This window comes from Ischnura elegans, assembly GCF_921293095.1.
Source record: "Ischnura elegans chromosome 13 unlocalized genomic scaffold, ioIscEleg1.1 SUPER_13_unloc_2, whole genome shotgun sequence".
Classification (NCBI taxonomy): domain Eukaryota; kingdom Metazoa; phylum Arthropoda; class Insecta; order Odonata; family Coenagrionidae; genus Ischnura; species Ischnura elegans.
Genome location: NW_025791658.1, coordinates 7,769,550 through 7,791,319, shown reverse-complemented (window position 1 = coordinate 7,791,319; position 21,770 = coordinate 7,769,550). Strand labels below are relative to the sequence as shown.

General features: G+C 31.5%; 1 protein-coding gene across 1 annotated transcript in view; it reads right to left on the bottom strand.

The window, feature by feature from the left end:
• Positions 1-15,897, bottom strand: part of LOC124172766 — a 35,001-nt gene extending 19,104 nt beyond the window's left edge. The window contains exons 1-3 of the mRNA XM_046552255.1: positions 15,658-15,897; positions 10,556-10,780; positions 5,098-5,322 (exon numbers count right to left, since the gene is read on the bottom strand). Of these exons, the coding sequence (XP_046408211.1) occupies positions 5,098-5,322; positions 10,556-10,780; positions 15,658-15,897 (690 nt within the window). The remainder of the gene's footprint in view (positions 1-5,097; positions 5,323-10,555; positions 10,781-15,657) is intronic.
• Between the last annotated feature and the right edge of the window lie 5,873 nt (positions 15,898-21,770).

The window sequence follows — 21,770 nt, the reverse complement described above, 5'->3', positions numbered from 1 at the left end:
TATGCATAAACAAAAGAAATTACAGAATGTTTAAAAACCCAATAAGAATGATATTGTAGGGATTTTTATAAATGCATCATCCAAATAGTATGTGTCTTAAGGTATTCTATATAGTTTTATAATAATTAACCAATAATTGACGATACGAGAAGATGCTACTTTTTACGCACATATGGGAATATGAATAAACAAAAGGAATTTCAGAATGTTTAAAAACCCAAAAATACTGAAATTGTATGGATTTTTATAAATGAATCATCCAAATAATATGTGTCTTAAGGTATTCTATATAGTTTTGTTAGAATTAACCAATAATTGACGATACGAGAAGATGCTACTTTTTACGCACATATGGGAATATGCATAAACAAAAGGAATTACAGAATGTTTAAAAACCCAAAAATACTGAAATTGTATGGATTTTTATAAATGCATCTACCAAATGATATGTGTCTTAAGGAATTCTATATAGTTTTGTTAGAATTAACCATTAATTTACAATACGAGAAGATGCTACTTTTTACGCACATATGGGAATATGCATAAACAAAAGGGAAACAGAATGTTTAAAATCCCTAAAATACTGAAATTGTATGGATTTTTATAAATGCATCATCCAAATAATATGTGTCTTTAGGTATTCTATATAGTTCTGTTAAAATTTACAATTAATTGACGATACGAGAAGATGCTTTTTTTACGCACATATGGGAATATGCATAAACAAAAGGAATTACAGAATGTTTAAAAACCCAAAAATACTGAAATTGTATGGATTTTTATAAATTCATCATCAAAATAATATGTGTCTTAAGGTTCTCTATATAGTTTTGTTAGAATTAACCATTAATTGACGATACGAGAAGATGCGACTTTTTACGCACATATGGGAATATGCATAAACAAAAGAAATAAAAGAATGTTTAAAAACCCAAAAAGAATGATATTGTAGGCTTTTTTATAAATGCATCATCCAAATAGTATGTGTCTTAAGGTATTCTATATAGTTTTATAAGAATTAACCAATAATTGACGATACGAGAAGATGCAACTTTTTACGCACCTATGGGAATATGAATAAACAAAAGGAATTTCAGAATGTTTAAAAACCCAAAAATACTGAAATTGTATGGATATTTATAAATGAATCATCCAAATAATATGTGTCTTAAGGTATTCTTTATAGTTTTGTTGGAATTAACCAATAATTGACGATCCGAGAAGATGCTACTTTTTACGCACATATGGGAATATGCATAAACAAAAGGAATTACAGAATGTTTAAAAACCCAAAAATACTGAAATTGTATGGATTTTTATAAATGCATCTTCCAAATAATATGTGTCTTAAGGAATTCTATATAGTTTTGTTAGAATTAAATATTAATTTACAGTACGAGAAGATGCTACTTTTTACGCACATATGGGAATATGCGTAAAGAAAAAGAAAACAGATTGTATAAAATCCCTAAAATACTGATATTGTATGGATTTTTTTAAATGCATCATCCAAATAATATGTGTCTTTAGGTATTCTATATAGTTTTGTTAAAATTTACCATTAATTGACGATACGAGAAGATGCTTTTTTTACGCACATATGGGAATATACATAAACAAAAGGAATTACAGAATGTTTAAAAACCCAAAAATACTGAAATTGTATGGATTTTTATAAATTCATCATCCAAATAATATGTGTCTTATGGTATTCTATATTGTTTTGTTAGAATTAACCATTAATTGACGATACGAGAAGATGCAACTTTTTACGCACGTATGGGAATTTGCATAAACAAAAGAAATTACAGAATGTTTAAAAACCCAAAAATAATGATATTGTAGGGATTTTTATAAATGCATCATCCAAATAGTATGTGTCTTAAGGTATTATATATAGTTTTATAAGAATTAACCTTTAATTGACGATACGAGAAGATGCTACTTTTTACGCACATATGGGAATATGAATAAACAAAAGGAATTTCAGAATGTTTAAAAACCCAAAAATACTGAAATTGTATGGATTTTTATAAATACATCATCCAAACAATATGTGTTTTGAAGTATTCTATATAGTTTTTTAAGAATTAACCATTAATCGACGATACAAAGAAGATGCTACTTCTAACGCACATATAGGAATATGCACAAACAAAAGGAAATATAGAATGTTTAAAAACCCAAAAATACTGAAATTGTATATATTTTTTAAATGCATCATCCAAATACTGTGTCTCAAGGTATTCTATATAGTTTTGTTAGAATTAACCATTAATTGACGATACGAGAAGATGCTACTTTTTACGCACATATGGGAATATGCATAAACAAAAGAAATAGCAGAATGTTTAAAAACCCAAAAATACTGAAATTTTATGGATTTTAGAAATGCATTATCCAAATAATTAGTGTCTTAAGGTATTCAATATAGTTTTGTTAGAATTAACCATTAATTGACGATACGAGAAGATGCTACTTTTTACGCTTATATGGGAATATGCGTAAACAAAAGGAATAACAGAATGTTTAATAACCCAAAAATAGTGAAAAAATATGGATTTTTATGAATGCATCATCCAAATAATATGTGTCTTAAGGTATTCTGTAGAGTTTTCTTAGAATTAACCATTAATTGACGATGCGAGAAGATGCTACTTTTTACGCACATGTGGGAATTTGGATAATTAAAAGGAATTACAGAATATTTAAAAACCCAAAAATCCTGAAATTGTATGGATTTTTATAAATGCATCATCCAAATAATATGTGTCTTAAAGTATTCTTTATAGTTTTTTTAGAATTAACCAATAAATGACGATACGAGAAGATGCTACTTTTTACGCATCTATGGTAATATGTATAAACAACAGAAATTATAAAATGTTTAAAAACACAATAATACTGAAATTGTATGGATTTTTATAAATGAATCATCCAAATAATATGTGTCTTAAGGTTATCTATATAGTTTTGTTAGTATTAACCATTAATTGACGATACGAGAAGATGCTACTTTTACGTACATATGGGAATATGCATAAACAAAAGGAATTAATTAATGTATAAAAACCCAAAAATACTGAAATTATATGGCATTTTAGAAATGCATCATTCAAATAATTTGTGTCTTAAGGTATTCAATATAGTTTTGTTAGAATTAACCATTAATTGACGATACGAGAAGATGCTACTTTTTACGCACATATGGGATTATGCATAAACAAAAGAAATAGCAGAATGTTTAACCCTAGAGCGGTGACGTGAATTTTTGGTTTTCGAGTGGTGACGTCGGTCTCCTGGACCGATGTGGTCTCGTATGCTGTTTGGAAGTTTAATTGAGTTGAATTACTTTGAATTATCTTCATAATACGAAATTTTATTGTTAATTATAAATATTTATTTCACATTTTCATTACATACACAATTTTTCAACTTTTATTCATTTAAATGTTGAAGAACAGGAATAAATATTTATACATCGTCATCTTTTCATTAGTACCAAAAAAATACGATACACGGTATTGATAATTAACAGTAGATTTAATTTAAATTACATGCCATACATTAAAAACATATTCAATCATATATAATCAGGAATTTTTCAGGAATGTCAATGTCAAAAGAAGGCTTCTGAATTTTTGGCATAGCACCTTTCGCATTGCAAGGTTACGTGTTCAAGGCAGAGAAATGAGTTACAAATTTTACAAGAGTATCGCGTTTTACGACTCCTCTTACTGTCACAATATTTACAGCGCCCAATCTGCCCTTCAGTAGGATTAGGAGGTAATTCTTATGGCTTAATGGTCAGTAGTTCATTTATCCGTAAACGAGCGATTCGTGGTAAGTTTTCCATAGATGCACGATTCCTAAGATGTTTTTCAATCAGGGAAAATGCAATTCCTTCAATAAATTTACGCAGTACAAGGCTTTCTTTCTTGTTGTTGATAGTGTATATTACTTGAGACCTTATTGTTGATATATTCAATAATGAATAAAACACGACCATTAGCCAAAGCCTTGTTGGTCTAGCGCAATTGTAGTTAGCACACAACCTATCCACGACATCTACTCCACCTTTTGTGCTGTAATAGGTGAAAATGATATCAGGTTTTGTAGTTATTGCATCCACTTGGTCTAAGTCGTGAATGCTTGAAATCAAGAGAACATTTTTTCCTTTTCTGGGGACGTGCGAAACTAATGTACAATTTTTCCTAAAACTAAACAGACATGATTTCACTTTACTTCCCTTTTCTTGAACGAATTCTGGAGGTAAGCCGCGTTTATTTTTTCTGATTGTGCTCACTGAAGTCAGCTGATAGATATTCAGCAGTCTCTCAAGAAGCTCAATGCTAGTGAACCAGTTGTCCATGGTAACATTACGGTTAGTGTTATAAATTGGCTCACACAAGCGTTCAACCACGGCAAATGCTCTATTGTCCATTGAATACGGCCCATCGGGTTGTTTTTCAACGTAAACATCTAAGTTGGACGTGTAATGCATTTTTGCATTGCGAAGGAAATGTTTTTATTCCATATTTGGCGGGATTATTTGGTATATACTGACGAAACCCACAGCGACCTCAAAATGCCTCCAACTTCTCGTCTATGGTAACCTGGGCAGATAAGCTGAAATTATTTTCGCAGTTTTCAACAAACAAATCAAATACCTCTCGCACGGGGGCAAGCTTATCAACTTTACGTCTTTCATCTCTAGTTTCTTTGTCATCAAAAGTTAGATGACGCAGCAGAAAATCGGAAACGCTGAATTGACATGACAAGACGAAATATTTCAATTGAATTGCCTTTGGTACTAAAGAGGTCTTCGGCATTTTCGTGATTACTTTTATTGATACAATAAAGCAGCAGCATCCCATTAGTGCTTCAATTTCATGAACATTAGCAGGTCTTGCGTACGTGCTACGCCCGTAATTAGGAGAAACCTTATCAATGACTTTGTTAGTACAATCGGTAATCATAATTATTATTGAACTGTCAAAAACAACATCGCCATTATTCTATAGAACTTGTTTTTCCTTTCGTTTTTATTCTAGGCCCTGGTAATTTTGTAATTATATTTTTTGAACGCGTTCTTACGCTTTGTTTTGGTGTTTTCTTTCTCCATATGGTGGTCCCATCTTTCCCGGTGAAGATATCATCCTCTTTCATTGCATCTCCGTCCTCCATGTCCCAGTCTTGTTCCGAGTCACTGCTCTCTTCTTGCACCTCCAAAGGATCTTCGTCATCGTCATCATCAAAATGCAGGGATTCTTGCGGTTCTTTATCTACTTCGGACAGCAACCGTGACAGCCTCTGTTTTTCCTTTTCATAACTCATCACTCCAACTAATATCGGTAATAAAAACATATTTAGAGGAAAATGGGATGCAACATATGGAACAATGTACGGCATAAGGTATAAAAATTCAAAGGTGAAATAGCTGCGTAGCGTACTCACCAAGTTACTCACCAAGTGCAGTCTGAGCTCTCGCAAGAGTTGCAAAAGGAGATTCACAAAAAAGAGTACATGGGCAGATTATACCCCGTCGAGATAATGATAAAACTATAAGTTATTACATATAATGCCATTCATCTCGTTCAGTTATTATGAACCAGAGATACGTGCTAACCAAAAGAAATTATATGCTCGTATATTGTAAAATAAATTATTTGCGTGAAGTAAATAAGCAATTTCCAATGAATGCACTCCAAAATTTATAACGTACCTGTTGGTGTCGTTGTGCTTGGATGTTTTTCCTGGACAGCGGCGTCGTTCCACAAGCATGTCTAACAACTGCGCGCACACAGTGACTGACTCGTGGAAAAAGTATTCCTTGGCCTTATATAGGGTTCATGTAACTTCCAAGACGAAATTTGAATCCAAGGGATGGTGAAAGCGGCATCATTGTAATCTATTTTCATGATACATTAATGTTACACTTTCGGTCTGTGAGACCGGGCGTCACCACTCCGGCAACAAAGTAAAATTTCTGAACATGAGTGGTGACGCGCGGTCTCGCAGAACGAAAGTAGCAATAAGTACCAAATTACTCTGACGAAGTGATTTTTTCGGTCATGTATCGGAAGAGCAGCGTGAAATAGGAAGCTACCGAAAAGCAAAAACAGCAACATTATATACTTCGCTTGAGACACCGATGAGAAATAATCTTCGGTCTGTGAGACCGGGAGTCACCACTCTAGGGTTAAAAACCCAAAAATACTGAAATTTTATGGATTTTTAGAAATGCACCATTAAAGTACTATGTGTCATAAGGTTATCTATATAGTTTTGTTAGAATTAAACATTAATTGACGATACGAGAAGATGCGACTTTTTACGCACATATGGGAATATGCATAAACAAAAGAAATAAAAGAATGTTTAAAAACCCAAAAAGAATGATATTGTAGGGATTTTATAAATGCATCATCCAAATAGTATGTGTCTTAAGGTATTCTATATAGTTTTATTAGAATTAACCAATAATTGACGATACGAGAAGATGCTACTTTTTACGCACCTATGGGAATATGAATAAACAAAAGGAATTTCAGAATGTTTAAAAACCCAAAAATACTGAAATTGTATGGATATTTATAAATGAATCATCCAAATAATATGTGTCTTAAGGTATTCTATATAGTTTTGTTGGAATTAACCAATAATTGACGATCCGAGAAGATGCTACTTTTTACACACATATGGGAATATGCATAAACAAAAGGAATTACAGAATGTTTAAAAACCCAAAAATACTGAAATTGTATGGATTTTTATAAATGCATCTTCCAAATAATGTGTGTCTTAAGGAATTCTATATAGTTTTGTTAGAATTAACCATTAATTTACAGTACGAGAAGATGCTACTTTTTACGCACATATGGGAATATGCGTAAAGTAAAAGAAAACAGAATGTATAAAATCCCTAAAATACTGAAATTGTATGGATTTTTTTAAATGCATCATCCAAATAATATGTGTCTTTGGGTATTCTATATAGTTTTGTTAAAATTTACCATTAATTGACGATACGAGAAGATGCTTTTTTTACGCACATATGGGAATATGCATAAACAAAAGGAATTACAGAATGTTTAAAAACCCAAAAATACTGAAATTGTATGGATTTTTATAAATTCATCATCCAAATAATATGTGTCTTATGGTATTCTATATTGTTTTGTTAGAATTAACCATTAATTGACGATACGAGAAGATGCAACTTTTTACGCACGTATGGGAATTTGCATAAACAAAAGAAATTACAGAATGTTTAAAAACCCAAAAAGAATGATATTGTAGGGATTTTTATAAATGCATCATCCAAATAGTATGTGTCTTAAGGTATTCTATATAGTTTTGTTAGAATTAACCATTAATCGACGATACAAAGAAGATGCTACTTCTAACGCACATATAAGAATATGCACAAACAAAAGGAAATATAGAATGTTTAAAAACCCAAAAATACTGAAATTGTATATATTTTTTAAATGCATCATCCAAATACTGTGTCTCAAGGTATTCTATATAGTTTTGTTAGAATTAACCATTAATTGACGATACGAGAAGATGCTACTTTTTACGCACATATGGGAATATGCATAAACAAAAGAAATAGCAGAATGTTTAAAAACCCAAAAATACTGAAATTTTATGGATTTTTAGAAATGCACCATTAAAGTACTATGAGTCATAAGGTTATCTATATAGTTTTGTTAGAATTAAACATGAACTGACGATACGAGAAGATGCTTCTTTTTACGCACATATGGGAATATGCATAAACAAAAGGAATTACAGAATGTTTAATAACCCAAAAATACTGAAATTATAAGGCATTTTAGAAATGCATTATCCAAATAATTTGTGTCTTAAGGTATTCAATATAGTTTTGTTAGAATTAACCATTAATTGACGATACGAGAAGATGCTACTTTTTATGCTTATATGGGAATATGCGTAAACAAAAGGAATAACAGAATGTTTAATAACCCAAAAATAGTGAAAAAATATGGATTTTTATGAATGCATCATCCAAATAATATGTGTCTTAAGGTATTCTGTAGAGTTTTCTTAGAATTAACCATTAATTGACGATGCGAGAAGATGCTACTTTTTACGCACATGTGGGAATTTGGATAATTAAAAGGAATTACAGAATATTTAAAAACCCAAAAATCCTGAAATTGTATGGATTTTTATAAATGCATCATCCAAATAATATGTGTCTTAAAGTATTCTTTATAGTTTTTTTAGAATTAACCAATAAATGACGATACGAGAAGATGCTACTTTTTACGCATCTATGGTAATATGTATAAACAACAGAAATTATAAAATGTTTAAAAACACAATAATACTGAAATTGTATGGATTTTTATAAATGAATCATCCAAATAATATGTGTCTTAAGGTTATCTATATAGTTTTGTTAGTATTAACCATTAATTGACGATACGAGAAGATGCTACTTTTACGTACATATGGGAATATGCATAAACAAAAGGAATTAATTAATGTATAAAAACCCAAAAATACTGAAATTATATGGCATTTTAGAAATGCATCATTCAAATAATTTGTGTCTTAAGGTATTCAATATAGTTTTGTTAGAATTAACCATTAATTGACGATACGAGAAGATGCTACTTTTTACGCACATATGGGATTATGCATAAACAAAAGAAATAGCAGAATGTTTAACCCTAGAGCGGTGACGTGAATTTTTGGTTTTCGAGTGGTGACGTCGGTCTCCTGGACCGATGTGGTCTCGTATGCTGTTTGGAAGTTTAATTGAGTTGAATTACTTTGAATTATCTTCATAATACGAAATTTTATTGTTAATTATAAATATTTATTTCACATTTTCATTACATACACAATTTTTCAACTTTTATTCATTTAAATGTTGAAGAACAGGAATAAATATTTATACATCGTCATCTTTTCATTAGTACCAAAAAAATACGATACACGGTATTGATAATTAACAGTAGATTTAATTTAAATTACATGCCATACATTAAAAACATATTCAATCATATATAATCAGGAATTTTTCAGGAATGTCAATGTCAAAAGAAGGCTTCTGAATTTTTGGCATAGCACCTTTCGCATTGCAAGGTTACGTGTTCAAGGCAGAGAAATGAGTTACAAATTTTACAAGAGTATCGCGTTTTACGACTCCTCTTACTGTCACAATATTTACAGCGCCCAATCTGCCCTTCAGTAGGATTAGGAGGTAATTCTTATGGCTTAATGGTCAGTAGTTCATTTATCCGTAAACGAGCGATTCGTGGTAAGTTTTCCATAGATGCACGATTCCTAAGATGTTTTTCAATCAGGGAAAATGCAATTCCTTCAATAAATTTACGCAGTACAAGGCTTTCTTTCTTGTTGTTGATAGTGTATATTACTTGAGACCTTATTGTTGATATATTCAATAATGAATAAAACACGACCATTAGCCAAAGCCTTGTTGGTCTAGCGCAATTGTAGTTAGCACACAACCTATCCACGACATCTACTCCACCTTTTGTGCTGTAATAGGTGAAAATGATATCAGGTTTTGTAGTTATTGCATCCACTTGGTCTAAGTCGTGAATGCTTGAAATCAAGAGAACATTTTTTCCTTTTCTGGGGACGTGCGAAACTAATGTACAATTTTTCCTAAAACTAAACAGACATGATTTCACTTTACTTCCCTTTTCTTGAACGAATTCTGGAGGTAAGCCGCGTTTATTTTTTCTGATTGTGCTCACTGAAGTCAGCTGATAGATATTCAGCAGTCTCTCAAGAAGCTCAATGCTAGTGAACCAGTTGTCCATGGTAACATTACGGTTAGTGTTATAAATTGGCTCACACAAGCGTTCAACCACGGCAAATGCTCTATTGTCCATTGAATACGGCCCATCGGGTTGTTTTTCAACGTAAACATCTAAGTTGGACGTGTAATGCATTTTTGCATTGCGAAGGAAATGTTTTTATTCCATATTTGGCGGGATTATTTGGTATATACTGACGAAACCCACAGCGACCTCAAAATGCCTCCAACTTCTCGTCTATGGTAACCTGGGCAGATAAGCTGAAATTATTTTCGCAGTTTTCAACAAACAAATCAAATACCTCTCGCACGGGGGCAAGCTTATCAACTTTACGTCTTTCATCTCTAGTTTCTTTGTCATCAAAAGTTAGATGACGCAGCAGAAAATCGGAAACGCTGAATTGACATGACAAGACGAAATATTTCAATTGAATTGCCTTTGGTACTAAAGAGGTCTTCGGCATTTTCGTGATTACTTTTATTGATACAATAAAGCAGCAGCATCCCATTAGTGCTTCAATTTCATGAACATTAGCAGGTCTTGCGTACGTGCTACGCCCGTAATTAGGAGAAACCTTATCAATGACTTTGTTAGTACAATCGGTAATCATATTTATTATTGAACTGTCAAAAACAACATCGCCATTATTCTATAGAACTTGTTATTCCTTTCGTTTTTCCTCTAGGCCCTGGTAATTTTGTAATTATATTTTTTGAACGCGTTCTTACGCTTTGTTTTGGTGTTTTCTTTCTCCATATGGTGGTCCCATCTTTCCCGGTGAAGATATCATCCTCTTTCATTGCATCTCCGTCCTCCATGTCCCAGTCTTGTTCCGAGTCACTGCTCTCTTCTTGCACCTCCAAAGGATCTTCGTCATCGTCGTCATCAAAATGCAGGGATTCTTGCGGTTCTTTATCTACTTCGGACAGCAACCGTGACAGCCTCTGTTTTTCCTTTTCATAACTCATCACTCCAACTAATATCGGTAATAAAAACATATTTAGAGGAAAATGGGATGCAACATATGGAACAATGTACGGCATAAGGTATAAAAATTCAAAGGTGAAATAGCTGCGTAGCGTACTCACCAAGTTACTCACCAAGTGCAGTCTGAGCTCTCGCAAGAGTTGCAAAAGGAGATTCACAAAAAAGAGTACATGGGCAGATTATACCCCGTCGAGATAATGATAAAACTATAAGTTATTACATATAATGCCATTCATCTCGTTCAGTTATTATGAACCAGAGATACGTGCTAACCAAAAGAAATTATATACTCGTATATTGTAAAATAAATTATTTGCGTGAAGTTAATAAGCAATTTCCAATGAATGCACTCCAACATTTATAACGTACCTGTTGGTGTCGTTGTGCTTGGATGTTTTTCCTGGACAGCGGCGTCGATCCACAAGCATGTCTAACAACTGCGCGCACACAGTGACTGACTCGTGGAAAAAGTATTCCTTGGCCTTATATAGGGTTCATGTAACTTCCGAGACGAAATTTGAATCCAAGGGATGGTGAAAGCGGCATCATTGTAATCTATTTTCATGATACATTAATGTTACACTTTCGGTCTGTGAGACCGGGCGTCACCACTCCGGCAACAAAGTAAAATTTCTGAACATGAGTGGTGACGCGCGGTCTCGCAGAACGAAAGTAGCAATAAGTACCAAATTACTCTGACGAAGTGATTTTTTCGGTCATGTATCGGAAGAGCAGCGTGAAATAGGAAGCTACCGAAAAGCAAAAACAGCAACATTATATACTTCGCTTGAGACACCGATGAGAAATAATCTTCGGTCTGTGAGACCGGGAGTCACCACTCTAGGGTTAAAAACCCAAAAATACTGAAATTTTATGGATTTTTAGAAATGCACCATTAAAGTACTATGTGTCATAAGGTTATCTATATAGTTTTGTTAGAATTAAACATTAATTGACGATACGAGAAGATGCTACTTTTTACGCACATATGGGAATTAGCATAATTAAAAGGAATTACAGAATGTTTAAAAACCCAAAAATACTGAAATTGTATATATTTTTATAAATGCTTCATCCAAATAATGTATCTCAAGGTATTCTATATAGTTTTGTTAGAATTAACCATTAATTGACGATACGAGAAGATGCTACTTTTTACGCACATATGGGAATATGCATAAACAACAAGTACTACAGAATGTTTAAAAACCCAGAAATACTGAAATTGTATGGATTTTTATAAACGCATTATCCAAATGATGTGTGTCTCAAGGTATTCTTTATAGTTTTGTTAAAATTAACTATTAAATGACGATACGAGAAGATGCTTCTTTTTACGCAAATATGGGAATATATATAAAAAAAGGAATTACAGAATGTTTAGAAACCCAAAAATACTGAAATTGTATGGATTTTTGTAAATGCATCATCCGAAATATATGTGTCTTAAGGTATTCTATATAGTTTTGTTAGAATTAACCATTAATTGACGATACGAGAATATGCTACTTTTTACGCACATATGGGAATATGAATAAACAAATGGAATTACAGAATGTTTAAAAACCCAAAAATACTGAAATTATAAGGCATTTTAGAAATGCATCATCCAAATAATTTGTGTCTTAAGGTATTCAATATAGTTTTGTTAGAATTAACCATGAATTGACGATACGAGAAGATGCTACTTTTTACGCTTATATGGGAATATGCAATAACAAAAGGAATAACAGAATGTTTAGTAACCCAAAAATACTGAAATTCTATGGATTTTTATGAATGCATCATCCAAATAATATGTGTCTTAAGGTATTCTTTATAGTTTTCTTAGAATTAAACATTAATTGACGATACGAGAAGATTCTACTTTTTATGCACATATAGGAATATGCATAAACAAAAGGAAGTACAGAATGTAAAAAAAATCCAAACATAAAAAATTTGTATGGATATTTATTAATGCGTCATCTAAATAATATGTGACTTAAGGTATTCAATATAGTTTTGTTTGAATTAACCATTAATTGACGATACGAGAAGATGCTACTTTTACGTACATATGGGAATATGCATAAAAAAAAGGAATTGATGAATGTTTATAAACCCAAAAATACTGAAATTATAAGGCATTTTAGAAATGCATCATCCGAATAATTTGTGTCCTAAGGTATTCAATATAGTTTTGTTAGAATTAACCATTAATTGACGATACGAGAAGATGCTACTTTTTACGCACATATGGGAATATGCAAAAAAAAAAGGAATAACAGAATGTTTAAAAACCCAAAAATACAGAAATTTTATGGATTTTTAAAAATGCTACATCCAAATAATTTGTGTCCTAAGGTATTCAATATAGTTTTGTTAGAATTAACCATTAATTGTCGATACGAGAAGATGCTACTTTTTACGCTTATATGGGAATATGCATAAACAAAAGGAATTTCAGAATGTTTAAAAACCCAAAAATACTGAAATTGTATGGATTTTTATAAATACATCATCCAAACAATATGTGTTTTGAAGTATTCTTTATAGTTTTTTTAGAATTAACCAATAAATGACGATACGAGAAGATGCTACTTTTTACGCATCTATGGTAATATGTATAAACAACAGAAATTATAAAATGTTTAAAAACACAATAATACTGAAATTGTATGGATTTTTATAAATGAATCATCCAAATAATATGTGTCTTAAGGTTATCTATATAGTTTTGTTAGTATTAACCATTAATTGACGATACGAGAAGATGCTACTTTTACGTACATATGGGAATATGCATAAACAAAAGGAATTAATTAATGTATAAAAACCCAAAAATACTGGAATTATATGGCATTTTAGAAATGCATCATTCAAATAATTTGTGTCTTAAGGTATTCAATATAGTTTTGTTAGAATTAACCATTAATTGACGATACGAGAAGATGCTACTTTTTACGCACATATGGGATTATGCATAAACAAAAGAAATAGCAGAATGTTTAACCCTAGAGCGGTGACGTGAATTTTTGGTTTTCGAGTGGTGACGTCGGTCTCCTGGACCGATGTGGTCTCGTATGCTGTTTGGAAGTTTAATTGAGTTGAATTACTTTGAATTATCTTCATAATACGAAATTTTATTGTTAATTATAAATATTTATTTCACATTTTCATTACATACACAATTTTTCAACTTTTATTCATTTAAATGTTGAAGAACAGGAATAAATATTTATACATCGTCATCTTTTCATTAGTACCAAAAAAATACGATACACGGTATTGATAATTAACAGTAGATTTAATTTAAATTACATGCCATACATTAAAAACATATTCAATCATATATAATCAGGAATTTTTCAGGAATGTCAATGTCAAAAGAAGGCTTCTGAATTTTTGGCATAGCACCTTTCGCATTGCAAGGTTACGTGTTCAAGGCAGAGAAATGAGTTACAAATTTTACAAGAGTATCGCGTTTTACGACTCCTCTTACTGTCACAATATTTACAGCGCCCAATCTGCCCTTCAGTAGGATTAGGAGGTAATTCTTATGGCTTAATGGTCAGTAGTTCATTTATCCGTAAACGAGCGATTCGTGGTAAGTTTTCCATAGATGCACGATTCCTAAGATGTTTTTCAATCAGGGAAAATGCAATTCCTTCAATAAATTTACGCAGTACAAGGCTTTCTTTCTTGTTGTTGATAGTGTATATTACTTGAGACCTTATTGTTGATATATTCAATAATGAATAAAACACGACCATTAGCCAAAGCCTTGTTGGTCTAGCGCAATTGTAGTTAGCACACAACCTATCCACGACATCTACTCCACCTTTTGTGCTGTAATAGGTGAAAATGATATCAGGTTTTGTAGTTATTGCATCCACTTGGTCTAAGTCGTGAATGCTTGAAATCAAGAGAACATTTTTTCCTTTTCTGGGGACGTGCGAAACTAATGTACAATTTTTCCTAAAACTAAACAGACATGATTTCACTTTACTTCCCTTTTCTTGAACGAATTCTGGAGGTAAGCCGCGTTTATTTTTTCTGATTGTGCTCACTGAAGTCAGCTGATAGATATTCAGCAGTCTCTCAAGAAGCTCAATGCTAGTGAACCAGTTGTCCATGGTAACATTACGGTTAGTGTTATAAATTGGCTCACACAAGCGTTCAACCACGGCAAATGCTCTATTGTCCATTGAATACGGCCCATCGGGTTGTTTTTCAACGTAAACATCTAAGTTGGACGTGTAATGCATTTTTGCATTGCGAAGGAAATGTTTTTATTCCATATTTGGCGGGATTATTTGGTATATACTGACGAAACCCACAGCGACCTCAAAATGCCTCCAACTTCTCGTCTATGGTAACCTGGGCAGATAAGCTGAAATTATTTTCGCAGTTTTCAACAAACAAATCAAATACCTCTCGCACGGGGGCAAGCTTATCAACTTTACGTCTTTCATCTCTAGTTTCTTTGTCATCAAAAGTTAGATGACGCAGCAGAAAATCGGAAACGCTGAATTGACATGACAAGACGAAATATTTCAATTGAATTGCCTTTGGTACTAAAGAGGTCTTCGGCATTTTCGTGATTACTTTTATTGATACAATAAAGCAGCAGCATCCCATTAGTGCTTCAATTTCATGAACATTAGCAGGTCTTGCGTACGTGCTACGCCCGTAATTAGGAGAAACCTTATCAATGACTTTGTTAGTACAATCGGTAATCATATTTATTATTGAACTGTCAAAAACAACATCGCCATTATTCTATAGAACTTGTTATTCCTTTCGTTTTTCCTCTAGGCCCTGGTAATTTTGTAATTATATTTTTTGAACGCGTTCTTACGCTTTGTTTTGGTGTTTTCTTTCTCCATATGGTGGTCCCATCTTTCCCGGTGAAGATATCATCCTCTTTCATTGCATCTCCGTCCTCCATGTCCCAGTCTTGTTCCGAGTCACTGCTCTCTTCTTGCACCTCCAAAGGATCTTCGTCATCGTCGTCATCAAAATGCAGGGATTCTTGCGGTTCTTTATCTACTTCGGACAGCAACCGTGACAGCCTCTGTTTTTCCTTTTCATAACTCATCACTCCAACTAATATCGGTAATAAAAACATATTTAGAGGAAAATGGGATGCAACATATGGAACAATGTACGGCATAAGGTATAAAAATTCAAAGGTGAAATAGCTGCGTAGCGTACTCACCAAGTTACTCACCAAGTGCAGTCTGAGCTCTCGCAAGAGTTGCAAAAGGAGATTCACAAAAAAGAGTACATGGGCAGATTATACCCCGTCGAGATAATGATAAAACTATAAGTTATTACATATAATGCCATTCATCTCGTTCAGTTATTATGAACCAGAGATACGTGCTAACCAAAAGAAATTATATACTCGTATATTGTAAAATAAATTATTTGCGTGAAGTTAATAAGCAATTTCCAATGAATGCACTCCAAAATTTATAACGTACCTGTTGGTGTCGTTGTGCTTGGATGTTTTTCCTGGACAGCGGCGTCGATCCACAAGCATGTCTAACAACTGCGCGCACACAGTGACTGACTCGTGGAAAAAGTATTCCTTGGCCTTATATAGGGTTCATGTAACTTCCAAGACGAAATTTGAATCCAAGGGATGGTGAAAGCGGCATCATTGTAATCTATTTTCATGATACATTAATGTTACACTTTCGGTCTGTGAGACCGGGCGTCACCACTCCGGCAACAAAGTAAAATTTCTGAACATGAGTGGTGACGCGCGGTCTCGCAGAACGAAAGTAGCAATAAGTACCAAATTACTCTGACGAAGTGATTTTTTCGGTCATGTATCGGAAGAGCAGCGTGAAATAGGAAGCTACCGAAAAGCAAAAACAGCAACATTATATACTTCGCTTGAGACACCGATGAGAAATAATCTTCGGTCTGTGAGACCGGGAGTCACCACTCTAGGGTTAAAAACCCAAAAATACTGAAATTTTATGGATTTTTAGAAATGCACCATTAAAGTACTATGTGTCATAAGGTTATCTATATAGTTTTGTTAGAATTAAACATTAATTGACGATACGAGAAGATGCTACTTTTTACGCACATATGGGAATTAGCATAATTAAAAGGAATTACAGAATGTTTAAAAACCCAAAAATACTGAAATTGTATATATTTTTATAAATGCTTCATCCAAATAATGTATCTCAAGGTATTCTATATAGTTTTGTTAGAATTAACCATTAATTGACGATACGAGAAGATGCTACTTTTTACGCACATATGGGAATATGCATAAACAACAAGTACTACAGAATGTTTAAAAACCCAGAAATACTGAAATTGTATGGATTTTTATAAACGCATTATCCAAATGATGTGTGTCTCAAGGTATTCTTTATAGTTTTGTTAAAATTAACTATTAAATGACGATACGAGAAGATGCTTCTTTTTACGCAAATATGGGAATATATATAAAAAAAGGAATTACAGAATGTTTAGAAACCCAAAAATACTGAAATTGTATGGATTTTTGTAAATGCATCATCCGAAATATATGTGTCTTAAGGTATTCTATATAGTTTTGTTAGAATTAACCATTAATTGACGATACGAGAATATGCTACTTTTTACGCACATATGGGAATATGCATAAACAAATGGAATTACAGAATGTTTAAAAACCCAAAAATACTGAAATTATAAGGCATTTTAGAAATGCATCATCCAAATAATTTGTGTCTTAAGGTATTCAATATAGTTTTGTTAGAATTAACCATGAATTGACGATACGAGAAGATGCTACTTTTTACGCTTATATGGGAATATGCAATAACAAAAGGAATAACAGAATGTTTAGTAACCCAAAAATACTGAAATTCTATGGATTTTTATGAATGCATCATCCAAATAATATGTGTCTTAAGGTATTCTTTATAGTTTTCTTAGAATTAAACATTAATTGACGATACGAGAAGATTCTACTTTTTATGCACATATAGGAATATGCATAAACAAAAGGAAGTACAGAATGTAAAAAAAATCCAAACATAAAAAATTTGTATGGATATTTATTAATGCGTCATCTAAATAATATGTGACTTAAGGTATTCAATATAGTTTTGTTTGAATTAACCATTAATTGACGATACGAGAAGATGCTACTTTTACGTACATATGGGAATATGCATAAAAAAAAGGAATTGATGAATGTTTATAAACCCAAAAATACTGAAATTATAAGGCATTTTAGAAATGCATCATCCGAATAATTTGTGTCCTAAGGTATTCAATATAGTTTTGTTAGAATTAACCATTAATTGACGATACGAGAAGATGCTACTTTTTACGCACATATGGGAATATGCAAAAAAAAAAGGAATAACAGAATGTTTAAAAACCCAAAAATACAGAAATTTTATGGATTTTTAAAAATGCTACATCCAAATAATTTGTGTCCTAAGGTATTCAATATAGTTTTGTTAGAATTAACCATTAATTGTCGATACGAGAAGATGCTACTTTTTACGCTTATATGGGAATATGCATAAACAAAAGGAATAACAGAATGTTTAAAAACCTAAAAATACTGAAATTCTATGGATTTTTATGATTGCATCATCCGAATAACATGTGTCTTAAGGTATTCTGTATAGTTTTCTTAGAATTAACCATAAATTGACGATACGAGAAGATGCTCCTCTTTACGCACATATGGGAATATGCATAAGGAAAAGGAATTACAGAATGTTTAAAAACCCAAAAATACTGAAATTGTATATATTTTCATAAATGCTTCATCCAAATAATGTGTCTCAAGGTACTCTATATAGTTTTGTTAGAATTAACCATTAATTGACGATACGAGAATATGCTACTTTTTACGCTTTTATGGGAATATGCATCAACAAAAGGAATAACAGAATGTTTAAAAACCCAAAAATACTGAAATTCTATTTATTTTTATAATTGCGTCATCCAATTAATATGTGTCGTAAGGTTATGTATAAAGTTTTGTTAGTATTAACCATTAATTGGCGATACGAGAAGATGCTACTTTCACGTACATATGTAAATATGCATAAACAAAAGGAATTGATGAATGTTTAAAAACCCAAAAATACTGAAATTATAAGGCATTTTAGATATGCATCATCCGAATAATTTGTGTTTTAAAATATTCAATATAGTTTTGTTAGAATTAACCATTAATTGACGATACGAGAAGATGCTACTTTTTACGCACATATGGGAATATGCATAAACAAAAGGAATAACAGAATGTTTAATAACCAAAAAAAACTGAAATTCTATGGATTTTTATGAATGCATCATCCAAATAACATGTGTCTTAAGGTATTCTGTATAGTTTTCTTAGAATTAACCATTAATTGACGATACGAGAAGATGCTACTTTTTACGCACATATGGGAATATGCATAAACAACAAGAACTACAGAATGTTTAAAATCCCAGAAATACTGAAATTGTATGGATTTTTAGAAATGCATCATCCAAATAATGTGTGTCCTAAGGTTTTCTTTATAGTTTTGTTAAAAGTGACTATTAAATGACGATACGAGAAGATGCTTCTTTTTACGCACATATGAGAATATGCATAAACAAAAGGAATTACAGAATGTTTAAGAACCCAAATATACTGAAATTGTATGGATTTTTATAAATGCATCATCCAAATAATATTTGTCTTAAGGTATTCTATATATATTTTGTTAGAATAACCATTAGTTGACGATACGAGATGATGCTACTTTTTACGCATATATGGGAATATGCATAAACAAAAGGAATTACAGAATGTGTAAAAAACCAAAAATACTGAATTTGTATGGATTTTTATAAAGGTATCATCGAAATAATATGTGTTATAAGGTTATCTATATAGTTTTGTTAGAATTAACCATTATTCGACGATACGAGAAGATGCTACTTTTTACGAACATCTGGGAATATGCATGAAAAAAAGGAATTACAGAATGTTTAAAAACCCAAAAATACTGAAATTGTAAGGATTTTTAGAAATGCATCATGTAAATAATTTGTCTTAAGGTATTCAATATAGTTTTGTTAGAATTAACCATTAATTGACGATACGAGAAGATGCAATTTTTTACGCACATATGGGAATATGCATAAACAAAAGGAATAACAGAATGTTTAAAAACCAAAAAATACTGAAATTGTATAAATTTTTATAAATGCATCATCCAAATAATTTGTCATAAAGTTATCTATATAGTTTTGTTGAAATTAAACATTAATTGACGATACGAGAAGATGCTACTTTTTACGCAAATATGGGAATATATGCATAATTAAAAGGAATTAAAGAATGTTTAAAAACCCAAAAGTCCTGAAATTGTATGGATTTTTAAAAATGTATCATCCAAATAATATGTGTCTTAAAGTATTCTATATAGCTTTGTTAGAATTAACCATTTATTGACGATATGAGAAGATTCTATTTTTTACGGACATATGGGAATATGCATAAACAAACGGAATAACAGAATGTTAAAAAACAAAAAAATATTGAAATTGTATGAATTTTTATAAAAACATCATCCATATAATATGTGTCGTAAGGTTATCTTTACAGTTAAGTTAGAATAAACCACTTATTGGCGATACGTGAAGATGCTACTTTTTACGCACATATGGGAATATGCATAAACAAAAGGAATAACAGAAAGTTTAAAAACCCAAAAGTCCAGTAATTGTATGGATTTTTATAAATTCATCATCCAAATAATATGTGTCTTATGGTATTCTATATAGTTTTGTTAGAATAAACCATTAATTGACGATACGAGAAGATGCTGCTTTTTAAGATGATATGGGAATATGCATAAACAAACGGAATAACAGAATGTTAAAAAAAAAAAATACTGAAATTGTATGGATTTTTATAAAAACATCATCCAAATAATATGTGTCTTAAGGTATTCTATATAGTTTTGTTAGAATTAACCATTTATTGATGATATTAGAAGATTCTACTTTTTACGGACATATGGGAATATGCATAAACAAACGGAATAACAGAATGTTAGAAAACAAAAAAATACTGAAATTGTATGGATTTTTATAAAAACATCATCCATATAATATGTGTCATAAGGTTATCTATACAGTTAAGTTAGAATTAACCACTTATTGGCGATACGTGAAGATGCTACTTTTTACGCACATCGGAAATATGCATAAACAAAAGGAATAACAGAATGTTTAAAAACCCAAAAGTCCTATAATTGTATGGATTTTTATAAATGCATCATCCAAATAATATGTGTCATAAGGTTATCTATATAGTTGAGTTAGAGTTAACCACTTATTGGCGATACGTGAAGATGCTACTTTTTACGCACTTATGGGAATATGCATAATTAAAAGGAATCACAGAATGTTTAAAAACAAAAAAAATCCTGAAATTGTATGCATTATTAGAAATGAATCCGCCAAATAATATATTTCTTAAGGTATTCTATATATTTTTGTTAGAATTAACCGTTAAATGACGATACGAGAAGATGCCACTTTTTACGCATAAATGGTAATATGCATAAACAACAGGAATTACAGAATGTGTAAATACCCAAACTTACTGAAATTGTATGCATTTTTATAAATGCATCATCCAAATAATATGTGTCCTAAAGTATTCGATATAGTTTTGTTAGAATAACTTATTAATTGACGATGCGAGAAGATGCTACTTTTTACGAACATATGGGAGTATGCATGAACAAAAGGAATTACAGAATGTTTAAAAACCCAAAAATACTGATTTTGTGAGGATTTTTAGAAATACATCATCCTAATAATTTGTGTCCTAAGGTATTCAATATAGTTTTGTTAGAATTAACCATTAATTGACGATACGAGAAGAAGCTACTTTTTACGCAAATATTGGAATATGCATAAACAAATATATAACAGAATGTTTAAAAA